The sequence below is a fragment of the Idiotropiscis lumnitzeri genome, chromosome 2 (genome assembly GCF_059441095.1).
Source record: "Idiotropiscis lumnitzeri isolate Australia: NSW breed Sydney's pygmy pipehorse chromosome 2, RoL_Ilum_1.0, whole genome shotgun sequence".
NCBI lineage: Eukaryota > Metazoa > Chordata > Actinopteri > Syngnathiformes > Syngnathidae > Idiotropiscis > Idiotropiscis lumnitzeri.
In genome coordinates, this window is record NC_142392.1 from 27520652 (window position 1) to 27545725 (window position 25074).

The window sequence follows — 25074 nt, forward strand, 5'->3', positions numbered from 1 at the left end:
CCTTTTTCCTGCTCAGTTTGTTGCAAAAGCTTCTCTCAAAAGTCACATTTAACAAGTCACACAAGAACACACAGTGGAGAAAAACCTTTTTCCTGCTTAGTTTGTTGCAAAAGCTTCTCTCAAAAGGCACATTTCACAAGTCATACAAGAACACAGTGGAGAAAAACCTTCGCCTGCTCAGTTTGTGGCAAAGGATTCTCTCAAAAATCTACTTTAACAAAACATAGAAGAACACACAGTGGAAAAAAAACCTTTTTCCTGCTTGGTTTGCGGTCAATGTTTCTCTCAAAAGTCTGATTTAATTAATCACACAAGAACACACACTGGAGAAAAACCTTTTTCATGCTCCGTTTGTAGAAAATGCTTCTCTGATAACTCGGCTTTAACAAAACATAGAAGAACACACCTTGGTGAAAACCGTTTTTCCTGCTCAGTTTGTGGCAAGAGTTTCTCTCAAAAGTCGTATTTAAGAAGCCACACAAGAACACACACTGGAGAAAAGCCATTCAGTTGCAGCGTTTGTGCTAAAAAATTCGCCACTAAACAGCATGCTGAGACACACGATTGTGATGGCGAGAATAGCTGCGATCCTTGAAGCTAACAAAAAAGACAAAAAACTGAAGGAACTGACTCTTCGTGGTAAGATTAAATGTGATTTTGAATAAAATATGATGTATTGAATTTTGTGAAGCTTTTTTATTGACATTAAGCCAATGTGATCAGTGCCAGAAGAACCATTGTGTCTCAGTGATGATGATTTTTTTTTTGTGTGTTTACATCAAACATGTAAATGAAATTAATTGCCTTTGCCTGGAACAACTTTTTTTAACATTATGCTTTTCAGTTGTCTTTTTAATCGTACTTAATGGAAAAGGTGTGAGAAGAAACTGCTTATGAAATCGCTGCTTTCCACAATCATCAATAAAATCACTTGTTCCACTTGCTCAACTGGCCTTCATTACGCTGTGAAAAGGTGAAAAACTGAACTGGAAGTTGAACTCTAAAAAGTACCAGACAGAGAAACGCAAGGCGTCTCAGTTTCTCTCAATGGTTTTGGTATGTCAGGAGTTGGCAACTTGATGGCGACTAGAGTCAGCGTTTGTCACCACGGAGGAGATGATCCGCATCACGCAGTTCGTTGCTGCTTCTGTCTTAATTGAACCCTGGAGGTCACCCGCCAGCGTCCCTGAATTTCACCGGCGGATATTCTGCTATCCCACGTCTGACCCCAGATTGTTGTGGAATTTTCAGCAGTAAGGGAAGATCAATGAGATAGTCTGGAAAATAAATTGTCTTTTGGGTCAGTCTGTGATCTCAGTGGGAGAAGTCCGTGGGAAGATACTGATGCACACAGCAAGATGAAGATTTATTTGACAGGAACTGTGTAATCTTAAAACAAAAAGATACTTTTTCTGCGTTGAGCCTACTTATCAGTCAAGGTCGTGTTGTTTTGGCTTCACAAAGAATCCTCGAGTACAAGAAGCGAAAGGCACTTCCTTCAAAAGCAGGTGGCCACAATAAATAACAAAAACCTTACTTGCTCAATATTTTTCCATAACATTAAGATTGAACAAAATAGTGACACGAATATTTAAAAAGTAACGACAGTAACGATTAAACATTGAATACTAAATTATTACTAAAATAGTTCAATGAATCTAGAAATAAATAATCACCGTAGTTTAATGAATACTGAAACGAATAATGAAATATTTAAGTTAGTTAAGTTTTATAAACACTGAAATCATTTTTTAACACTCTAACATTTAGATAATAAAACAGTGAATTTAAAATACGCAACCACGTCGCTGGCGAAAAACCCTGTAAAAAGGCAAATATGTTGACGTAAAGTTTCACTTTATCATGTCAACTGTTAACTCATTCACTGCCAGCACAGGTAAAATGAAAGTACGTCTATATCCGTCAATGGTAGCGAATGAGTTAATAGGGAAATACATTTGGAATACTGTCCAACCAACAACATGGTGTCAGATGTATAAACAAAACCAGCAACAAAAGTAAAATTCAATACATCTCTCAAGTTCATATTTGGGAACTAAAATGTTTGTTCATGTGCATACGGTTTAAATCTTAGGTTTTTTTCTATGTTTAGAAGAAGATAACAACGATTTGCATCACAAATGGTGACATCTGTCGGTGAGTTGGTGACAGTGCTCCACAAAGCCAGCAGCCAATCATATCGAAGTGGGGTGTGTCTTGTTCTTCCGCTCTCGTGCGGTACAGACTGCGGTTTTCTCGAAGGAAATCCTTTCAGTGCGACTTTGAAAAACGACGCCATCTTTCATTCGTCTCGTCGAACAAAGAGAAGCTCACGAGTTATCGCCAAGCAGAGATCAAGTGCGGATTTGTTTAGATTGGCGTTTGAAAATGTGTGCAAAAACGACACCCAAGTACAAAATGGAACTTTGCCGTTTGATTTTTAAATATTGTCTTTTACTTGCCGGTTTGCTGAACAATTGTTTCTGCCAAGTGAAATCAGTGCAGAAAATAAATGCCAAAGAATAACCAATAGTAGGGGGTAAACTCCATGTTTTTTTCCTCAGTTTAAAATTTGAACTGATTGTTTCACATTTTACATTTTCTGGGTTTTATATATTGTTGAAGAAATTTGTCATGTCATCGTGTTTCAAAACTATGCTGACAGATGAAGTGTATTTTTATATCCACTGTTTGAGTTGAGCCACCGAGAAAATGAGAAACATTTCGTAAATGAATCTTAAAATCCAAACTTACTCCAATGTGTGTTCGTTTTTTGTACTCAAGAAGAATAGGGTCAAATAAAGACTCAACAACTGATGAGAGTTCCGATATTTTAGTTTCTTTGATTTCTGGAGTTCAGGAAATAGTACAAAGACAGATATCTGGGCGGCTTTTTCTTAATCTGACGAGAAACTGTACTCAGACGAGTACAATCGAAAAATGGCGCGCCGATCTCAGCCCAGCCTCACATTTTATAGGAGGTTTTCTTTGTCAAGGGTCATGTAGGTTGAATCGGTCGTCCTTGATCCTTCCCACATTCCACGTCCAAGGCTGACCTTCTCAGGCAGGCGGCAGTCTCTCCGTCTCTCATTCCCCTGTAATCTCGTCAGTGTACAGATTGTGTGGTGTATGTTTTCCCAGATCAAATTATGTTTTTGGGTGTTCTTGATAGCGTCCCTGTGACTTCCTCCCCGGCCCAACTTGATATGTTTGTATCTTCTATGGCCTATGTGCAAAATGTGTTTAGTCGTATTTGTCCATGAAGTGCTATCTGGTTTGTAATCAGTTTGACCTGAGCAGAATCTGTTTGTTCTGAATGAGAGTGTGGGTCATAAAATTCAATGTGTGCAAGTTTGAGGTCTTACATTTAAACTAAGTCATAAATTTAGCATATGAATGTATCAGTAAACACCATGACTACAATCCCAGTCAATATGACAGCAAAACTGTCATCAATGCTGGACAAACCAGCCCACCCACTCAATGACACTCTGAGAACACTTTACAGCTCCTTCAGTGACAGACTTTTACACCCTCGCTGTACCAAAGAGAGATTTCGTCGCTCCTTCCTGCCGACTGCTGTCAGACTTTTTAACATGAACATTGGGTCAGGCCTACAAACAGGAGGGCATTAGTGCAATTGTGCAGTCCTAGGATGCAATATACACGACTACTGCACTTTCAGCCAAGGGTGTACTTAAACATCGACCAATGATGTATTTTGTTGACCATTACAGTATTCTTATTACAATACTTCTATCACTGCAGTATTTCTACCACTGCAGGATGTTCACTATTACAGTACTTTTATCATTGCAGTATTTTTCTATCTTTGCAGTACTTTTCTGTCACTTCAGTACTCTCACCATTACAGTACTTTTATCAGTGTAATATCTTTATCATTGCAGTATTTTCAATCATTCAGTAGTTTTTATCATTACAGTGTTTCCCCCTCTGTATAATGGACAGGCATTAGGAGTGTTTCCTTACACTTAGATACGTTTATACTGTGTATATTTGCATGCGTTTTTATGAATGTCTGCTGCTAATGTTATACATTAACGGCTACATTACGCCGCCGACTCTGTGTGATCTATATCTTTGCTGCTGTAACACTTCAAATTTCCCCATTGTGGGACTAATAAAGGACATCTTTATCTTTATCTTTGTCTGCACTGATTTTATTTGGCATAAACAAATGTTCAGCAAACTGGCAAGTAAAAGGCAATATTTAAAAATAAAATGGCAATAACCTCGAACGCATTTCCCCAAACAACTTAATGTTGCGATGCATATTTTTAACGATAGAAAGTCGTTCTTTACAAAGCAAATGAGAGTAAGACGTGTACAAACCTGCTTTGAGTGGCACAACACGAGGCTGGTTGCAAACTTCGTCCAGCAGTGGAAGATGTTGCTCGTTCTCGTCTTTTATTCCACAAAGTTCCTCTTTGTACTTGGGTGTCGTTCTTTCACACATTTTCAAATGATAATTCCAAAAAATCCGCACTTGATCTCTGCTTGGCTTTGAGTCATGTGCATCTTTTCGCTAGCGGCTAGCTAGCTAACAAGCTAAGCTAACTACGCCGAAAAGCATCAACGCGCGAAGATGAGGTTTTCGGGACATAAAGACTTAATGAATTATGTCGTTGTCCTTTAGAGTAGCACTGGACATCCTGTAAGAAAATTACAGTCAGTTCCACACTAAATCAGAAGAATTTAGCGGTGGGTGTTTTTGTTCCGGTGTGGATGTGGTCGAGGGCCTTCGGAAGCTGCGCGCTTGCTAATGACGTCATGCTTTAAGCACGTATTTTTCAAATATCTTTATTTGCCTCTGTGTTTGTTTTTACCCCTGGCTGTTCTATTTTAATATATATTCTATGTAATATTTTAATTCGGTTGATAAAAAAATCTAACAAAATAACTAAATTAACGCCACATTGGCGAGTCAGCTCCTACGTCACTTCCGCCTCTGTCCCGAGAAGCCGCCGCTGCAACAGCAGTGGGACGTTTACGTTTCTACTACCGAACGAAGCAACAATGCTGTGGTTCAGTCGGGCTGCAAGATTGTATGAATATAATGTCTGCATATACTAGTAGTGCTTCTCAATTATTTCACACCCGCCCCTACCAAGAAGAAAGAAGATTCGCGCCCCCCACCACCAATTTTTCTGTCTGTGTATATTGTTAGATTGGCAATAAAATATCCCTAAACTAAGCTAAATTGATAAGAAATATATTTTTGAGAACTATTATAGTGAGGATCTCGAAACTCAGTTGTGCAAATATTGATGAAATGACAAATATTTGTCATGTCATGTCATTATCCACACGGCTTATCCTGAACAGGCTCGCGGGAGAGTGCTGGAGCCAATTCCAGCTGACTTCGGGCGAAAGGCGCACTACACCCTGAACTGGTCGCCAGCCAGTCACAGGGCAGACAAAGACACCGTCACTGAGAGGGAACTGAACCCACGTTGCCTGCACACAACTCAGGCGAGTGTACCACTCCACCATCAGTGACATGATAAATATTTACGAATACGTTTTTTGTCAAAAACTTTATTAACATTAACAAACAGTTATTAATACGTACATAATATAGAAAAGACAAAAAGAAGAGCTAGGGGGATTTTAAACAAAAATTCTAAATTCTATTGGAGTAGAGTCACCGTGGAAATGAGAAGTATTTAGTAAATCAACTTTTAAAAGCCAAACTTACGCCAATGCGTGTTCGTTTTTTGTACTCAAGAAGAAAAGGGTCAAATAAAGACTCAACAACTGATTAGAGTTCCGATATTTAGTTTCTTCCATTTCTGGAGTTCAGGAAATAGTACAAAGACAGATATCTGGGCGGCTTTTTCTTAATCTCACGAGAAACTGCACTCGGGCGAGCACAGTCGAAAAATGTGCGCCATCTTTCAGCCCAGCTTCAGTTTTTATAGGAGTTTTTTTATGTCAAGGGTAATGTAGGTTGAATCGGTTGAATCGGTCGTCCTCGCTCGCTCCCACGGCACGGGTCCACGTCCAAGGTAAGGTCCTCCCCAGGTTAGTCATCGTCTGGATAGTTGATTCCCGTCTGGTCCCCAAGACTGGCACGCCAAGGCTGGCCTTCTTCGGCGGGCAGTCTCTCCGTCTCTCTCCCCGCTGGCATTCCTCTGTAATCTTGTCGGTGTGCATGTGTGCGTGTGTATGTGCACATACATGTGCAGGTGTAACTACGTGTCTGTGTGTATGCATGCGTATGTGCATGTGCTCCAATCTCCAATTGTTATGTCTTTCAGAATGTATTTTTTGCGATAGTGTCTATGTAACACCTCTAGTGCCAAATTTGGTATGTTTGCATCTTCTACAGCCAATGTAGAGAATGTGCGTCGTATTAGACCATGAAGTGCTGTGAATGCAAGTTATGGAAATGCTATGTGCGCAAATCTATTCTCACGATTGAGAATTTCAATAAAGTTCACACATTTAAACTAATTACTCTAAATTTAGCATATGAGAAAAATATAATAAATCAGAAAACAGGACTACAATCCCAGTTATTCTTGTGACCCGTGCTTCTACTTTCATCTGATAAATGCTTTTTGTTTCATCAATGTTTAACATATTCCGTAAATATGAACCTGCTAAATTAAATAATTGACCTTCTGTCCTGTAAGTGTTTAATATAATGCCAGCAATCATCATACAATCCTTCATTTACCATTGCAGTCGTCTTATCATTGCAGTTGTCAGGGTCGCCGGTCGGCAAGGAGGAGGTGGACCCAGAACGCGAGGAAGCTGGAGAAGGTGTAACTTAAGCAATTTATTAGGGGACCAAAATAATGACAGACAACGGGGCAGGGTGCAAAATAAGAAAGGCGAACTTAACGTGGCTAACTGGATCACAAGAGTGAGGAGCAAGGACAGGGACAAATGCTAGGGGGCGAGAGCGGGGGCGAGGGCGGGGGCGGGGGCGGGGGCGAGGGCGAGGGCGAGGGCGGGGGCGAGGGCGAGGGCGGGGGCGAGGGCGGGGGCGAGGGCGGGGGCGGGGGCGGGGGCGGGGGCGAGATCAGAGAGCGATCGTGACAGTCCGTAACGGAGCAATGCACCGCCAATGAGTTGTCGGAGTGAGGTGTTCATATAGTCCAGTAATTAGGGGAGCAGATGGGCATCAGGTGTGTGAGGGTAACGGGGAACAGGTGCGTGGCTGGTGGGGAACGAGTGCTGGAGGGAACGCCCCACTCAGCTGACTAAATAAACAGAATGAGCACATGGCAGGAAGGTGAAGAAAATAATAACAAAAACACTGACATGACCGACACGGGTTATGACAGCAGTATTTTTTATCATTGCAGCATTTTATTAATTTTCCCTCTGTACCATAGACAGACATTCGGAGTGTTTCCTTACACTTGTAAATGTTGTGGGATGTAAGTGTGTATATACACATGGGGATTTGTGTGTTTACGTATATACTGTGTATATTCGCATAGGTTTGCTTTTTCTGAATGTCTGCTGCTAATGTTATACATTAACGGCCACAATGCACCGCCGCCTCGGTGTGATCTATATCTTTGCTGCTGTAACACTGCAAATTTCCCCATTGTGTGACTATTAAAGGACATCTTTATCGTTATCTTTAAAAACCTTGTGTTGGTGCTTGCAAAATAATTTTCCATAAGATTAAGATTGAACAAAATGGTGAAACAAAAATTTAAAAAGTAAATACTGTAACGATTAAACATTGAATACTAAATTAATCCTAAAGCAGTTCAATGAATCTTGAAATTAATAGTGAATTATTGTAGTTTAATGAATACTGAAACGAATAATGAAATATTACAGTACTTTAAATAAATACCGAAATCATTTTCAAACACAATAACAGTTAAGTAATAAAAGAGTGACATATTTTAATTTAAAATTCGCAAGCACATCACAACCTGGTGAAAAACCCTGTAAAAAGGCAAATATGTTGACATAAAGTATCACTTTATCATGTCAACTGTTAATAATAGGGAAATACATTTGGAATACTATCCAACCAACAACATGGTGTCAGATGTATAAATAAAACCAGCAACAAAAGTAAAATTCAATACATCTCTCAAGTTCATATTTGGGAACTAAAATGTTTCTTCATGTGCATCTTGGGTTTTTCTCTATGTTTAGAAGAAGATAACGATGATTTGCATCGCAAATGGCGACATCTGTCGGTGAGTTGGTGACAGTGCTCCACAAAGCCAGCAGCCAATCAAATCACAGCGGGGTGTGTCCTGTTCTTCCGTTTTCGTGCGGAACAGACTGCCATTTTCTCGGAGGAAATCCTTTCAGTGCGACTCTGAAAAAACGACGCCATCTTTCATTCGTCTCGTCGAACAAAGAGAAGCACACGAGTTATCGCCAAGCAGAGATCAAGTGCGGATTTGTTGAGATTGGCGTTTGAAAATGTGTGAAAGAACGACACCCAAGTACAAAGAGGAACTTGGTGAAATAAAAGAAGAGAACGAGCAACATCTTCAACTGCTGGGCGAAGTTTGCAAGCAGCCTCGTGTTGTGCCACTCAAAGCAGGTTTGTACACGTTTTACTCTCATTTGCTTTGTAAAGAACGACTTTCTATCGTTAAAAATATGCATCACAACATTAGGTTGTTTGGGGAAATCGTTCAAGGTTATTGCCGTTTTATTTTTAAATATTGCCTTTTACTTGCCGGTTTGCTGAACATTTGTTTATGCCAAATGAAATCAGTGCAGAAAATGGATGCCAAGAATAACCATTAGTGGGGGGTAAACTCCGTGTTTTTTTTCCCAGTTTAAAATTTGAACTGATTATTTAACATTTTACATATTCCAGTTTTTATACTTTGTGAAAGAAATTAAGTTTGTCATGTCTCAAAACTATGCTGACAGATGTAGTGTATTTTTATATCCACTGTTGGAGTTGAGCCACCGAGAAAATGAGAAACATTTAGTAAATGAATCTTCAAAGCCAAACTTACTCCAATGCGTGTTCGTTTTTTGTACTCAAGAAGAATAGGGTCAAATAAAGACTCGACAACAACTGATTACAGTTGCGATATTTTAGTTTCTTCGATTTCTGGCGTTCAGGAAATAGTACAAATACAGATATCTGGGTGGCTTTTTCTTAATCTCACGAGAAACTATAATCAGACGAGCACAATCGAAAAATGGCGCGCTGATCTCAGCCCAGCCTCACATTTTATAGGTTTTCTTTGTCAAGGGTCATGTAGGTTGAATCTGTCGTCCTTGCTCCTTACCCCGTCCATGTTCCACGTCCAAGGCTGACCTTCTCAGGCAGGCGGCAGTCTCTCCGTCTCTCCTGCTCACATTCCCCTGTAATCTCGTCAGTGTACAGATTGTGTGGTGTATGTTTTCCCAGATCAAATTGTTATGTTTTTGGTGTGACGTCCTTCAACTTGATATGTTTGAATCTTCGATGGCCTATGTGGAGAATGTGTTTTGTCGTATTTGTCCATGAAGTGCTATCTGGTTTGTCATCAGTTTGACCTGAGCAGACTGAATCTGTTTGTTCTGAATGAGAGTGTGGGTCATGAAAATACTCTGTGTGCAATTTTGAGGTCTTACATTTAAACTAAGTCATATCAAGTTAGCATATGAATGAATCAGTAAACACCATGACTACAATCCCAGTCAATCTTATCGATGCACTGTACTTCTACTTTCATTTGATAAATGCTTTTTGTTTAATCAATGTTTAACATATTCAGTACATATGAACCTGCTAAATTAAATAATTGACCTTCTGTCCCGTAAGTGTTTAAAATAATGCCAGCAACCGTAATACAATCCTTCAATATTCATGTCCGGTGTGGCCATTCCCTATAAGACGGGAAGGCCGGAGAGAGGGGACATTTTAACCTTTTTTCTTTTTGGGGAGACTTCTTTTGACATCAGCATTTGACGAGAATAAAATCTCTTTCTAACCAAAATGACTGTGTCAGAGAATCTTTTTCCATCACCAATTCTGCCATGCTCCGCCACCTATCCAGAGGGAAGCTGAGACAGACCCACACATCAACAACAAAATATACCACATTTTTGGCATTTTGCTCCATTGAGGGTCTCAGGGTGCTGGGGCGCAGGCGTTCAACAGCCAGCCGGCTGAACTTTAGGTGAGCTGCTTTTACTCACAATGGGTGTTGTGCGCCTGTGTCCAAGCGGTCGGGGCTTTTGGGGCCGTTAAAGAGATCTTGTGCGTGTGGGTCTGCTGGCTGGTTGGTCATGGAAAATGTCCCTGTGTTAGTTTCAATTATTGTTTAAACAAGAGGCCTCTATAATGATTAAGACATTAAAAGATGTCAAAGTAACCACACTATGAAAGAACATTATAAAAAGTATAAAAAAAAAAAATACATTTAAAAATTGATGATAGGAACTAAGTAAATGGGACTAGTGCGGGAGAAATGTGCAGAAGATAAAGAAAAGAAAGGTCTAGTGGTTAAAGAGATGAGAAATAAGAAGTGTAAAATTATAGCTATAAACAACATAGTTGTGAATAAGCTCAGTTTGAGCACAGACCCTGGCCAGGGTGTAAATTTTAGCAGGAAAATTATGAGCTGAAAATAGAAATAATGAAGAGAAGCGCGCTTCCACGTATCGTATTGGGCACTTTGTGGCATGTAACACAGTAAGGATCGAGGCGTACCGTTGTGTGGAGGGCCCGACGGTTTCGCTGGTACGTAGCAATCGTAATGCATTAAGTCTGGGCCGGTTCGACTCCGCTGTTCAGATACGTACCCTGTGATTACTCGTGTTCTGGTAAAGACCTCACAAAATCAAAAACCTGGCTACCATCTACTGTGGGACCAGGAAGTCAGGCAGCCCCCACGCAGGAGATAAGGGGTGATAGTTATCAACCAGTGCCAGTCCCGCCTTTGTAGAAAGAATTGCCCCTTCTAAAACCCAAATGTTATTGCATTAATATTCCGTTTTATAAGTTCAACTAACGCGTGTGCGTCCTAGTGTGCATTGAAAGATGCAGCATAAAATTTTTTTAAAAATTTGGATAATAACTAAAGCAAAATTAGAATGAGAAAGATAATTGGCTACATAATCATTGGGGTGAAATTCATCTTCATTGCAAGAAGCGGTCATATAAATAGAGAAATCTAAGATCATAAAAGGATGAATGCATGTTCCGTGGAATGTGATTTGTCAACACGGAAAAACGTTATGTGATGAAAACGTTAACGTACGGTTCAGGAACAGGTCTCTTTGATGGCAAAAGTCTGACTACGGTAAAGTATTGATAATTAGACCTCAATGAAGTGATCGTGCAGTTAAAAAGTTCATATCTTGAATGTGAAAAGTGAAAGTGAGAAACTAGGATTAACTATTTGGCAAACACGAGAACGTATTCAGTCTCGAGGAGGACTGAATGCAGTAAAATTGCAGTAAGAACAACAACAAACCAGCCCAGAGTGTTACAATGTCCTGGAAACAAAAGTTTGGGATTGCCCCTGAGGGTGAAATTCCTCTCTGAACTCCTCCTTTTTGCCCCCGGCAGCAACTCATGAAACAGGGATACCGATAAGAGATACAATTTTGTTGAAACAGAACATGCAAGGTTAAAGGTCATGCAAAACGAAAAAAAGAAAAACCATCTAATGTTCCATACTTCAGTTTGGCGACGGATGTACTACGGTAATTCAATTAATGGAACGACATTTTGAGATGGAAATGACAGGAATATGATGAATTATCATGTTGTGATGGATTAAATTAGATTATGAATTAAATTAGAAATTTTTAGTCTGCAGATAATCCACTTCAAATTATACTGACTCATTGGTTGTGGAAAACGGGGTTATATTAGTTCAGTGGTTCTCAATTATTTCCTGTCACGCCTCCCCCCTACCAAAAAGAAAATAAATTCGCGCCCCCCCCACCACAATTTTGTTTTTTACATTTTGTACTCATGTACATGTTCTTTGTATATTAATGTTGGATTGTCAATAAAATATCCCTTAACAAAGATAAATTGATTAAAAAAATATCATTTTGAGAACGACTATTGTGAGGATCTCGAAACTCAGCACTCTGTGGTGCGAATATTGATGGGATGATAAATATTGACTATACGTTTTTGTTTATTTTTTTAAAACTTTATTAACATGAACAAACCAAACAGTTATTAATACATACATAATATAGAAAAGACAAAAAGAGCCAGGGGGATTTCAAACAAAAATTCTACATAAATAACATAAAGCAACAGTTTTAATTTGTTGACTATACATTTTTTTTTATGTTTACAATCTGTTTGACGTCAAACCGCTTCGTTGTGATGACGTCAGCCATTTCCGTGTTCCAGCCTGAGAGCGTCTGCTAAATTCCTCACGTAGCCATCGTCTTATTTTGTTCGGATACGTAATGGTTGCAATACAACATTTCTGTTCATAGCTGCTGGCTCTCCGCCCGAACGCGGTTTGAGTCAGACTTCTTTTCAAAGTCGAGCGTCCATCGAAGCAATTATTTTTAGCGATTAGCGCGCTTAGCGCCTCCTTGCTCGCTCTGCTGCGGCGCAAGATAGCTTGGCGCGGGGCATTTCGGGAGCGGCGAAAGAAATCACTTCCGGGTCAACGAGCGACGGGGTGACGCTTTTTTTTTTGTTAATCAGTACTGCGTGAACTCGGGGCACAAACAGCTTTGACAAGCTCAAACTCGCGTTGTCTGAGATCGCCTTTTTTGGTCCCAAAACCATGCAAAGCATGTTCCCCAGGGTCCCACACGCCCCCCTGAGCATCGCACCACGCCTCCCCAGGGGGGCGCGCCCCACTATTTGAGAATCACTGTATTAGTTAGTTAAAAAAGAATAGCTAAATTATAGTTGTGTTCATGGGGATTGAATATGAATCATAAACAGAAGACAAAACCAATTGGCATTTGTAAAATATATGTAAAATATTAAGTTTGTGAGCTCTTATGGGAGACGGGGCGAGACGCGAATGGATTGAAGCTTCCGCCAGTGACCCGTCCAATAGTGTCACCACCACTCAGCTGTGCTGGGTGGCCGTCCTCGAGGGCGTGCGCCTCCCAGTTACTGACATCAAGCGAAACAGTCCGTCAATTAGAAACTGCTAATCAGTATGAGTAGAACCCCCGTTTCTGCATCGATGAAAGAAAATATTAGATTGGATGGAGAAAAAGAATTGTTACACTTGCGGGTTCAGGGCGCCAAGAGTGCTAATTCACCGGGAAAGGAAAAATGAATATGGGGGGAAAAAAATAAAATAAAGCAGGGGGGAAGCAGCTAATGCAGCAGCCGACGCATGCAGCTCCCATTGCGTCTGCTCTTTCCGTTTCCGCTGCTCCTGGGCCAGGTTCTGGTGACGCAGTGCCACAGCAGGATTGTTGTCCGCACCGGCTGGTCAACAAGGTCACGTAACAGAAGTAGGGGTGGTTATAGACATGGGTTGTGAGTGGGACGTGCTCTTGATGTGGGGTGTGGGGTCACTGGGTGATGAGCGGTCCAAACCGAGCCACTTCCTGAAATGTGTCAGCCTGTGGTCCAGCGCCATGCCTGTCACAAAGAGCTCCTCTAGCACAGGGCCGCCATCGCTACCCCCTCCTCCGACAACGCTTCGATGGCTTCCAAACGCACACTTGACGCCTCAACCCGATTGGGACCACATTCCACGATAGGGGTGCCCGCGGAGCCTCAGCATTCAAGGACCGGCAAGTCTTGGCATTCCGGTGACGATTGATGGACAACAGTTTTTGATGGTGGAACAAGATATTCCACGCTTTGCAAGTTCCTTCTGCATATCCCAATGAGCAACAACACTGTCACGTTTGTGGGACTCTTGAGATTGGCCGAGTCACTGCCCTGGACCGAACCCGCACCTGTGAAACACTGGAATTCGAGTGGGACTGAATTTCCAGAAGGGACTGAATTTGACTGTGCACATCCGCCGGGGAAGCATATGTTGTCCTCCGTTCCAGTCGACTGGGCAGCTCTGAGACCAGGGTCTCCATCCTCCCGCGGGTGGTACTTCCTGTTCCTGCTCTGGTCTGCGCGGTGTAGCCGCCTCCACCCTTTCAAACCACCAATTGGTCCTTTGCATTGAACACTCAGTTCTGATGATTTGGTTTTTCAGGATGCATTCACCCAATTCCGAGGGTCAGAAGTGCGTCTTGCATTAGGATTATGTATTTGTGATGTCTACCGGTGCTGCCACGCATGTGTGCCTTGCCCCAGAGCAGAGGAAACGGTAAGAATTGTCTATGTTCGCTGAGCCACAAATCACATTAACTATCGGTGCGCATCATCATACTAAAGATTTAGGCCCATTGGTGAAGACGGTTGGCAGAGTTAATTTTAGATGTAGAATACTCCGTCACTAGCAGGGTGTGGTGTTTCAGCACCCATTACGAATTCCTCTGTTATGGAACATTTTCAGAATTTCTCGACACTATGGTAGACAGTGAATGGGTCACTCTGAAGCGAAAGCTCTGTTTGTGTCTCTGCCAGAGGGGTTGTGGACCCGGGGTCTGACTGATGTTGTGCTCTGCTCCACAGCTTGTCCAATTTGTTTTTGCTATATCTGCAAAAGTTTTTATATTATTGTGAAAGAAATTAAGTTTGTCATGTCATCATGTTTCAAAACTATGCTTACGGGTTAATAGAAGGTCACAAAAACATGGACCTCTTAAACAGGAAAACGTGAGTTCAGTGGTAACAGAGTTGTGTCTATGCTGGCAGTTTAGCAGGAAGCCACAAAAACAGATGCACGTCTTGAACCGTGTTTGACAGGAAACCGTTTAGCTCGCATTGAACAGAAGTGTGACCCAAACATGTCTTGTAAGCTGAAACCATTCGAACAACAGGAAGCGTGTGGACGGGTGTGATAAAGTCAAAGTGTTCATGTTTTTCCATTCTTTATGAGTTTGCATATTCAAATTGCTTTGCTGTGCTTCAATAAAACGCCGCACAGGAGCGGGAAAGCTTTTCTCTTTGCCGGACCGCTCCTCGCAAGTGACAAAGACAATCTTGGCTGGGTGATTCATTTGTGCAGGCTTGTCTCGTTTTTGGCAAAAACTCTGACATATCTTGTTCAAGCAATTCCTTACGGAAGGAATTCTGCCTGACTCTAAAAAATGTGCACACTGCGGCAAAAAGATCAATGGAGGTTGATGAATTTTAGTGGATAAAACACAAAATATTAAGTTTAAAAAAAAAAAAATCAAGTACGTATTGGTCTTATTTATGAACTTTGTACTGGCTTGGTCGTGTGAGAGTCAATGAACCTCGGGTGGTCCTGCACAGTTTTGTGTACATGTGCGTAGTTTCACCTCATCCAAACATTTAAAATACATTTAATGCATCCATCCAGGGTTGCACGGTTCTCATCAGTGATCAAGCGCATGCTGCAAGGAATGCATCTGCATCTTTGGCTTACTATGGTCTCAAAAAGGTTGAAAGTCACAACCCCCTTTTCTACCTACAAGTCCAGGAACATTTAGTTCCTGGTAATAAAGTTCCTGTGGCCCAGGTGGTTTGCATCTCATAGTTCCCGGTAATTTTTGCAAATGACAATGATGACGGAACAATGGGAGGTGTTACTTTGTTACTCATTACTGACACCCGATGGCTGTTATGCATCATTGCAGGTACAAAATAATTCAGTGAACTCTTAAAATATTATGGTGTATCTTAGTCTAATTTGAATACATATTGGATAACTTTAAAATATACAGTCATTATTCAAATATGTCAACATGAAAGTCAGAGTGAAAGTGTTGTTGCTTAATGCTTATGTGTAAGAACCTTTACTCTTCAAACGTAATTTTGTTTTAAAATTTATTTCAAAACAGAAATTTTATAAAAATAAAAAGGGTAATGTCGGAACTTACTCGCAGGATAAATATCATTTTGGGTAAAAAAAAAACAAACGTAAATCATACAATAAATAGCGACTCTGATGCCAGGGCCCCTTTAATTCTTTTAGGGATCCAGATTATAATGGAAGCAAAAAGTACCCACGATGAAACTATCTTATAAATGCAAAATGTAATACTTGAAAACATATTTCGCTTGAAGGATTCCTATTTTATCAATGACATTATGCTGCGATGGCCCCCATCAATAAGTTAGGGTCCCACAACAGGTGTTCCATCAGACGCACACAATAGCTTGTGTGTGCTAACTTCAGCTCTCTTCCAAAAACGTCTGTGACTATGTCCGGAATTAAATCGGGCATCAGCCGCAACATGCTTCCTTTTTAGATGCTCGTTTATCACTGTTGTGCTGCTAAAGGGAGGTTTACATCGTAGGACGTAATTTTGTGAAATGCCCCCATGGTCCGGTCCAAGATGGGGTCGCACGCATTGCTCCGTGTGCGGCGGGCACAAGTCAAGGTAGCATGGTAGAAACAATATAAGACAAAGTCGCCGCCTGAGCGTTGACTTGACCAAACCAAATTTGTCTTTTTGTGTCCTGCAGACGTCAGACAAAATGATCTCTGTTCTGTGAAAGAGGAGCCAGACTTGACTCACATCAAAAAGGAGGAGGAGGAGGAGGAGATCAACAAGTCACCAGTGAACGTTGTCCCTTTTAAGACTGAAGATGAAAACAAGGATGAGAGTGAGGACAACAGAGGGGCGGAGCCTGCAAGCAGCAGCTCAAGTCATCACATGACAACAGAAGGTGATGAAGACCACTGGGGGCCATCACAAGTACATAATGAGGACACATTATCAGACGCCCATGACAATGATGATGATACTAATGATGATTATGATGATGATGGGCAAGCCAAAGGTGAAAGGGCATGTCACACTGACTCATTCACTTCAAAGCTGTCTTTAAAAGGGCACAGAAAAACACACAGTGGTGAAAAACCTTTTTCCTGCTCGGTTTGTGGCAAAAGCTTCTCTCGGAAGTCTCATTTAGTAAGGCACACAGGAACGCACAGTGGAGAAAAACCTTTTTCCTGCTCAGTTTGTGGCAAGAGTTTCTCTCAAAAGTTTCAATTAAAAATCCACACAAGAAGACACAGTGTTGAAAAATCTTTTTCCTGCTCAGTTTGTGGAAAATGCTTCTCTCAAAATTCAAGTTTAACAAGTCACACAAGAACACACACTGGAGAAAAACCTTTTTCATGCTCAGTTTGTGGAAAAAGCTTCTCTCAAAAGTCGCATTTAACAAGCCACGCAAGAAAGCACAGTGGAGAAAAACCTTTTTCCTGCTCAGTTTGTGGCAAAAGCTTTAATGTAAAGTCATTTTTAACAAATCACACAAGAACACACACTGGAGAAAAACCTTTTTCATGCTCAGTTTGTGGAAAAAGCTTCTCTCAAAAGACACATTTAACAAGCCACGCAAGAACACACAGTGGAGAAAAACCTTTTTCCTGCTCAGTTTGTGGCAAGAGTTTCTCTCGAAGGTCTCATTTAATAATTCACTCAAGAACACACACTGGAGAAAACCCTTTTTCTTGCTCAGTTTGTGGCAAAAGCTTTTCTTTTAAGTGGAATTTAAAAACACATACTCGATTACACACTGGAGAAAACCCTTTTTCATGCTCAGTTTGTGGAAAATGCTTCTCTCGAAAGGCAAGTTTAACGGAACACACAAGAAATCACAGTGGAGAACACCCTTTTTCCTGCTCAGTTTGTGGCAAGAGTTGCTCTCGAAAGTCTGATTTAATAAATCACACAAGATCACACACTGGAGAAAAACCATTTTCCTGTTTGGTTTGTGGTAAAAGCTTTTCTCTAAAATCATATTTAACAAGTCACACAAGAACACACAGTGGTGAAAAACCTTTTTCCTGCTCAGTTTGTGGGAAATGCTTCTCTGAAAAGTCACATTTACGATACCACACAAGAACGCACAGTGGAGACAAGCCATTCAGTTGCAGCGTTTGTGCTAAAAAATTCTTTTCTAAAACGGGTGCTGAGAGACACAATTGTGCTGGCGAGAATTGCAGCAATCCTTGGAGCTTAAAAAATGGACAAAAAAAAAACTGAAGGAACTGACTCTTTGTGGTAAGATGTAAATGTGATTTTGAAAAATGTAATTTTGCAAAGCTTTTTTATTGACACTAAGCCAGTGTGATCTGTGCCAGAAGAAGCAATGTGTCTGAGTGATGATTTTTTTTTGTGTTTACATAAAACATGTAAATAAAATTAATTGCCTTTGCCTGGAATAACATTTTTTAACATTATGCTTTTCAGTTGTCTTTTTAATCGTACCTAATGGAAAAGGTGTGAGAAGAAACGGTGCTTATGAAATCGGTGCCTTCCACAATTATCAATGAAATCACTTGTTCCACTTGCTCAACTGGCCTTCATTACGCTGTGTGAAAAGGTGAAAAACTGAACTAGAAGTTGAACTCTAAAAAGAACCAGACAGAGAAACGCAAATCGGCTCAGTTTCTCTCAAAGGTTTTGGAATGTCAGGAGTGGGCAACTTGATGGCGACTGGAGTCAGCGCTGGTTTTCTCGCTGTGTTTGGCTGGCTCGTATATGAATGGTCCATTGAACAAAATTCAAACTCTTCAAATATCCCCTCAGATATATTTAATATTTCGCTTTCTGAATAAATTTCTGACGAGCTAAAACCACTTTCTAGGTTGAGCTCTATCAAGCATTTGGGGTTTGTTGCTAAGCAGAATCTCACTTCGGAAAAACTTAAATCATTTGTCAAATATACCAAATATTTTTTTTCATGCTATATTATATTTTTTATACATTGGATTAGATATATAATGAAATAGGGAAATATTAAAATTGGAAACCACATACAGACTTAATTCAATTAATAACAAATATAGAAACATTTTAGAAATATTGAACTCATTGAGAAGAGTCCTGATCTTGAAATAAATTTTGAATTGTAAAAAATACTAAAAAAATTAATTCAATAACCCGACCCTGGATGAGCGGCAGAAAATGGCTGGATGGATGGAATAATTTAAATTGCATCCAAATTCAAATGAACAAACATGTTAAGAAATATTCAAGTATGAAATAAAAAGGTTTAAATTGTTGATAATTTTACATATTAAAATAATTTAATAAATATTGTATTATTACAGAAGCAAGCTTAAATATAAATTGAAATAAATGAAAAAAAAAAGTCGTGTATTTTTAAATGGCCGAATTTAGATATGGGAAGTAATTCTCTTTATGAAACTATGAAGGGACTGAAGCTCACAGAAGTGACCAGTCTTGGTTCTGAAGTTCCGATGTAACCAGATACTGCCCTGAGAGAAAATAGGCCTGAGCATTGTTTATGGTGGGGACAATTCTCTCGCCAGGTCAGTGACCTTCCAGGGTATGGAAGTAATTTAAGGTGGTCACGAGTAGACTGGTCGTATCAACGGGGAGACGCATCTGCTCTCCCTCTGGGGGACTTTTGGAGGGAAATCCCGAAGACGAGCGGGATGGGAATGCATGTGCAACAAGGGAAAATTAGATATTCATGTCCTATTTGGGCATTCCCTGTAAGAAGGGAATGTCTGAGAGGGGGCTTGCATGTGCCGGAGCGCACACACGCACACGTTTTTGGGGAGACTTCCTTTGACATCAGCATGTGACGAGAATAAAATCTTTTTCGAACCAGTTCTTTTCCATCACCAATCCAGCCTTGCTCGGCTGCCTCTCCGGAAGGCAGCAAGGACCCACACTTCAAAGACAAAATATACTACATATTGAAAGAAAAATAATACTCAAATATTGAAATAAGTATAGAATTGAATTAATAAACAACAAAGAAATAAATACCTCCTGGAAAATATCATTATTTATCAACATTTCTCAAAGCACAACATTTCGATCAGATTGAGTTCTTGCTTGCACATTCTTCAACAATCGAAATTTTTTTACTTTTAATTTTTAAGTTACTTCAGTGCATTTCACACCTGTGCCTTCAAAGAAGTCCTACTTCGTCCTACTTGAATAAATCCCCATCAAAATATCATCATTTATGACACCACGGCTGGACAAATAATATCCAGAAACGCACTTACGCACCACTGAGTGAGTGTTGGACGATATAGCTTCTCTTGAAAGGTCCGACTTGAAAATGTCCTTGCAAGTGTATCTGCAATTAAATCCACACTTTTCCCTCCTTCGGCCATTGTGGTTTAAAAAAAAGCAAGAATATATTTTAGATTTTCCAACGGCCGCCAATTACGACTTTTGGGTGTGTTGATTCGACATAGTGCTGCCCCCTCACGAGTGAGTATCCAATCATAAAACGCGTTCATCACCCTCAGCATAAGGCCAGCGAAAAGGCTCACTGTAACCAACTCGTGATCTGATTGGCTATCGCAACCGTCGAACAAATATGAAAGCTCATTGACTTTGACAGAAGAGACGCTTGCATAATTGCATCTTAAGGCCTCGGAATGAATAATGCGTGCTCCTCGTATTGTGAAACCTGCCCAGCAACACGATCGAGCGGAATTCCGATTGGATTCAAAACTCTCACCTAAAAATACAACGCTCAGCTATAATATGACATCAATGCAACGATTATGATCATTTTTTTTTATTGATTATGTTTGGCCAACAGAGAAGGCCTTGAAGGCCCAACACTGAGTTACTTAATAGCCAAAATTAAACTTTACTTTCATCAATAGAGTTAAAGTTATGCTTTATTGTAGGCGTTATGTAATTAATAGTGAAGGATTGTATTAAGATTGCTGGCATTATTTTAAACACTTACGGGACAGAAGGTCAATTATTTAATTTAGCAGGTTCATATTTATTGAATATGTTAAACATTGATTGAACAAAAAGCATTTATCAAATGAAAGTAGAAGTGCAGTGCATAGATAATATTGAATGGGATTGTAGTCATGGTGTTTACTGATGCATTCATATGCGAAATTTATATGACTTCGTTTCAATGTAAGACCTCAAACTTGCAAACCAGATAGCACTTCATGGACAAATACGACTAAACACATTCTCCACATAGGCCTTAGAAGATACAAACATATCAAGTTGGGCCGGGGAGGACGTCACAGGGATGCTATCAAGAAGACCCAAAAATATAATCTGATCTGGGAAAACATACGCCACACAATCTGTACACTGACGAGATTACAGGGGAATGTGAGCAGGAGAGACGGAGAGACTGCCGCCTGCCTGAGAAGGTCAGCCTTGGACATTTAACGTGGGAGGGAGCAAGGACGACCGATTCAACCTACATGTCCCTTGACAAAGAAAACCTCCTTCCGGTTGCTGGAATATAGAATAGATTTTAAGGTTTTCCGATATTGTTGACAGTTTCTTGATTTCGGGGTGTTCCAATGTGGTTCACTTGCTCTGTTCTGTGTTTGTGCTGTTGTCTGTGTGTTAATTGTGACGTTGTTGTGTGTCCCGTGGCAATTTGTGGCCCTTGCTGTGCTGCGTTCTACTGGGTTGTTGTGTCTCATGTTTATAATTCCCGCGTCTATGTCTTATGATGCTCAATTGGTTTAATGTTAGGGGGTGTAAGAGAAAGTAGAGTGTTAATGTCTGGTGAGTGATGATAAAAAGGAGAGAGTGGGGTTTGCGTCCCACACTCACAACAAAACATGCTTAAAGTAACGTGTGGTGCATACAATATATCGTGTGAAAGTTCAAGCGATCGTGTGAGTGAATGCAACCCTGAAGCAGAACAGGGGGAAACCTAACGGTGATAAGATAAAACTGCCTGATTGGTTGGAGTGGATAAATAATGAAGTTGTGGATATTTTGGTAGTACAGAGAGGAGAATCCAAAACACGGAAAAATCTGTGATAGGATGGACCTTGCTCCGATGAGAGTTACACATTGCTTGAGTCGTAGTTGATTAAAAATGGGGAAATGGTGGGAGTGTAAAATTATGATTGGTATGAAAATTTCAGGGGATGATTAGCAATTAAATTACGGCAGAATTGGCGATGAAATTACTTGAGATAAAAAGTATATGAAACCGAAACACAAAGGCTTCATTGCGCATGTGTCTTGCGGACGTACAAAATGTGACCATTGGGAACTCTGAGTTGATTAGGAAATTGAAAGAAAAAAGTCAAAGCAAGCAGGGTGAAGAGTGTGGGGAGAGATTGGTGGGGAAAGTGGTGGGAGCAGTTGGATGAGCAGGGGGAGTTGCAGATATGAGGTTGGAAAGATGGGGGTCGAGTGGCCGATGGACGGAAGATGTTTGTGAGGGTTGGGGATGGGGAGGCGTGGCTGGGGTGCGGACAATATATATAAGATATATAATCATACGCAATACCGACAAAGTGCCACGAAAGACGCTGGTGGAAAAACTGACACCAGGGGAATAACGACGGGAACGAAAAAGGCTTGCAAAAGGCAAGGAACAAAATGAACAAAAATCGCTTACCGCAGAAGGGCAAGGAAAACCAATTGAGCTCAACCGAGAAGATCAATAAATGAAAACGGAAACACAAACAATGAACGGGAACAAGGTACGCGGAATGCAATAACAAGGTGTCTAGAATTCACAACTTGGGGCATGAGCAAGATGAATATTCCGACGCTGAGTAGTCAGCGTGGAGTGTTTAAATAGTGCAGTAATCAATGACTTGACGAGTGACAGGTGCGTGGCTGGTGGGCGCATCTCTCCAGCCATGACGCCATGAACAGGAACAAGCGCTGGAAGGAAACGCCCCCACTCCAGCTGGGCAAACACAAAACAAAAACATGACAGGACAAAACGGACCATGACACAAAGGGATTAGGTTTTTGGGATAGGTTTTAATTGAAACATTTTATGATCATGTTGAAAGAAAATCTTTAGAACAGGAGATGTCAAGCAATTGATGAGAGGTTTGCCAAGTATAAAGTTGGATTAAATAGTTCGGCAGCTGATTTATTAACTGATGTGTATCAAATGTAACAAAGGTGGACGACAGATGTTTTATGACTTTGCGACACCAGCCCTGACATGACAACTTTTAAGGGACAAGACAGCATTCCAGAAATACCAGACGAACATCCGCATCTATGAGCTGTTTGACGTCACAGGTGCAGGATCGTCAGCTGAGTCCAGGAGGAACAGGAGAAACGATTTCACGGAGACTGAATGGGAAAATCCACAAACGCACAGTGGTAAACTTTGGCATATGCTGGCCAAATTGAGGCTAAATTAGCGCCGAGGGAGGGGTCTCTGTGTGGAATTGGAAAGTATCTTTTTGGTGAATGAAAGTGTGACAGAAAAAGTGTTTGTATGTCTAAGTGGTTTGAGTGAATGTTGAAGGGACGGGCCTCAGGAAAGAAACCTGATTGAGGGCACCAGTAAGCCCGAACAGCACGTAGGATGCAATGGGCGGACAGGTCTGATCAACCTGAATCCCTATTGCACTCCCAAGTACTGATTTTCAAATTGTTATTGGAGACAGATTGGACTAATCAAATTCAAGCATCAAGTGAATGATTGATTGACATTATTACACAAAATTTATGCAAAACTGAAATTTTCAGAAGGGAGGTAATTTACCCCTTCTCACTGGCAAGTGCCACTCCTCCAGTTCTCTCCACAGGTTCTAGGTGACATGTGACCTGTGTGACCAGAAGGTCGGAGAACGCTTCAAATAGCGTCTCATCATGCCCATCCCGTAGGTTCTCCTCAACAAGGAGGGTGATGTTGATAAGATATTCTAAGTTAGGGTCCATGAAAACAGATTAAGATATAGTTGTTGCTTTAGCCTGCTCATGTGCTCCGCAGGTTTTATTATTATTCACATTGGGTGCGCGAATAGATAACACACACCCAGTCCAGGATAGGGCAAGATTTTGTTGTATTGTTGAGACTTTTCCATAATATACGGCACCACAGCTGTGACACTTGAGGTTAATTTCAGTTAAGGGGGCGGTGGCGCTGTTTTTCTGAAAATTACTCACTTAACGCAAGGTTAGGTTCTTCGTAGATGGGATTACAGAGTTACATGCGGGACAAAATGTACTTGTCAGGAACTGTCCTTACTTGAGGCCGAGGCCAGACCTACAGACCAGCATGACGGTCACCGGCTGAATGGGGACACCTCAGGTGAGATTGGCCGTGCCGTGCATCAGATATTTCTGGCCCTGTTGGGGCCGATGTTGCTGTATCTTTCAGGTGGGGAGCGGAGGAGACAGGCCTGGTCTATGTGGCCAGGGCGAGACGTGAATGGAGTGAGACTTCCGGCAGTAACCCATCCAATAATGTCGTCATTCCGCAGCTGTTCCAGTTGGCCGTCCTTAGGGCGTGTCCTTCCGGTTACGGACATCATGTGAAACAGTCCATCAATGAAAAAATGCTAATGAGTCTCAGGAGAACAATTTTTTTTTTACATCATTTTGCACGACATCAGAAAAGGAAAATGTGGGATTGGATTAAGGAGTGTTACTAAAAATTGTTGTACTTGCAGGTTCAGGTGGCCAAGAGGGCTAAAAATTATAAAATAAAAAAAATGAAAAAAAGGGGTGGGGCAGCTAATGCATGCAGCTCCCATTGCACCTGCGCCTTCCGCTTCTGCTGCTCCTAGGCAAGGTTCGGTTGACGCGGCACCACAGCAGACTGGCTGTCCGTACCCGGCCGGTCAACGAGGTCAGGATTGCGGTAACAGAGGTAGGGGTGGTTATTGACGGGAGTTGTGAGTGGGGTGTGCTCTTGCACCGGAGTGTGGGGTCACTGGGTGATGAGCAGTCCATACCGAGCCACTTTCTGGAATGTGCCATCCTCTGGTCCGGTGCCATTCCTGTCGCCCAGAGCTCAACCAGCGCAGGGGGCGCCACCGTTACCCACTCCCAACGCACTCTTGACACCAACCCGCTGGTACCCCATTCCATGACAGGGGGCCGCGGAGCATATGTGGTGCTCTCCTCCATTCCAGTGGCTGAACTGAAACATCTGAGGGCAGCTCTGAAACCTGGTTCTCATCCTCCCGCGGTGGGTATGCCCTGTTCCTGATCCAACCTCCACCCATTCACCAATTGACCCAGTACATTGTACACTGTACATATGATCGCACACATGATTTGGTTTATCAAAATGCATTCATCCAAATTTAGTCAGGAGTTCATCTTGCATTAGGATTATATATGTGTTATGTCTACCGGCGTTGC

General features: G+C 41.3%; 2 protein-coding genes across 2 annotated transcripts in view; one reads left to right on the forward strand and one right to left on the reverse strand.

Annotated features, from left to right (window-relative positions):
- LOC148342160 (uncharacterized) overlaps window positions 1-25074 on the reverse strand; it is a 393910-nt gene that overhangs the window by 204331 nt on the left and 164505 nt on the right. The window lies entirely within an intron of this gene.
- LOC148342171 (uncharacterized) lies at window positions 5677-18007 on the forward strand. Its single transcript, XM_088285058.1, has 2 exons — window positions 5677-5683; window positions 16838-18007. The coding sequence occupies exons 1-2, from the start codon at window positions 5677-5679 to the stop codon at window positions 17995-17997; spliced, it is 1167 nt and encodes a 388-aa protein (XP_088141184.1). The 3' UTR covers window positions 17998-18007.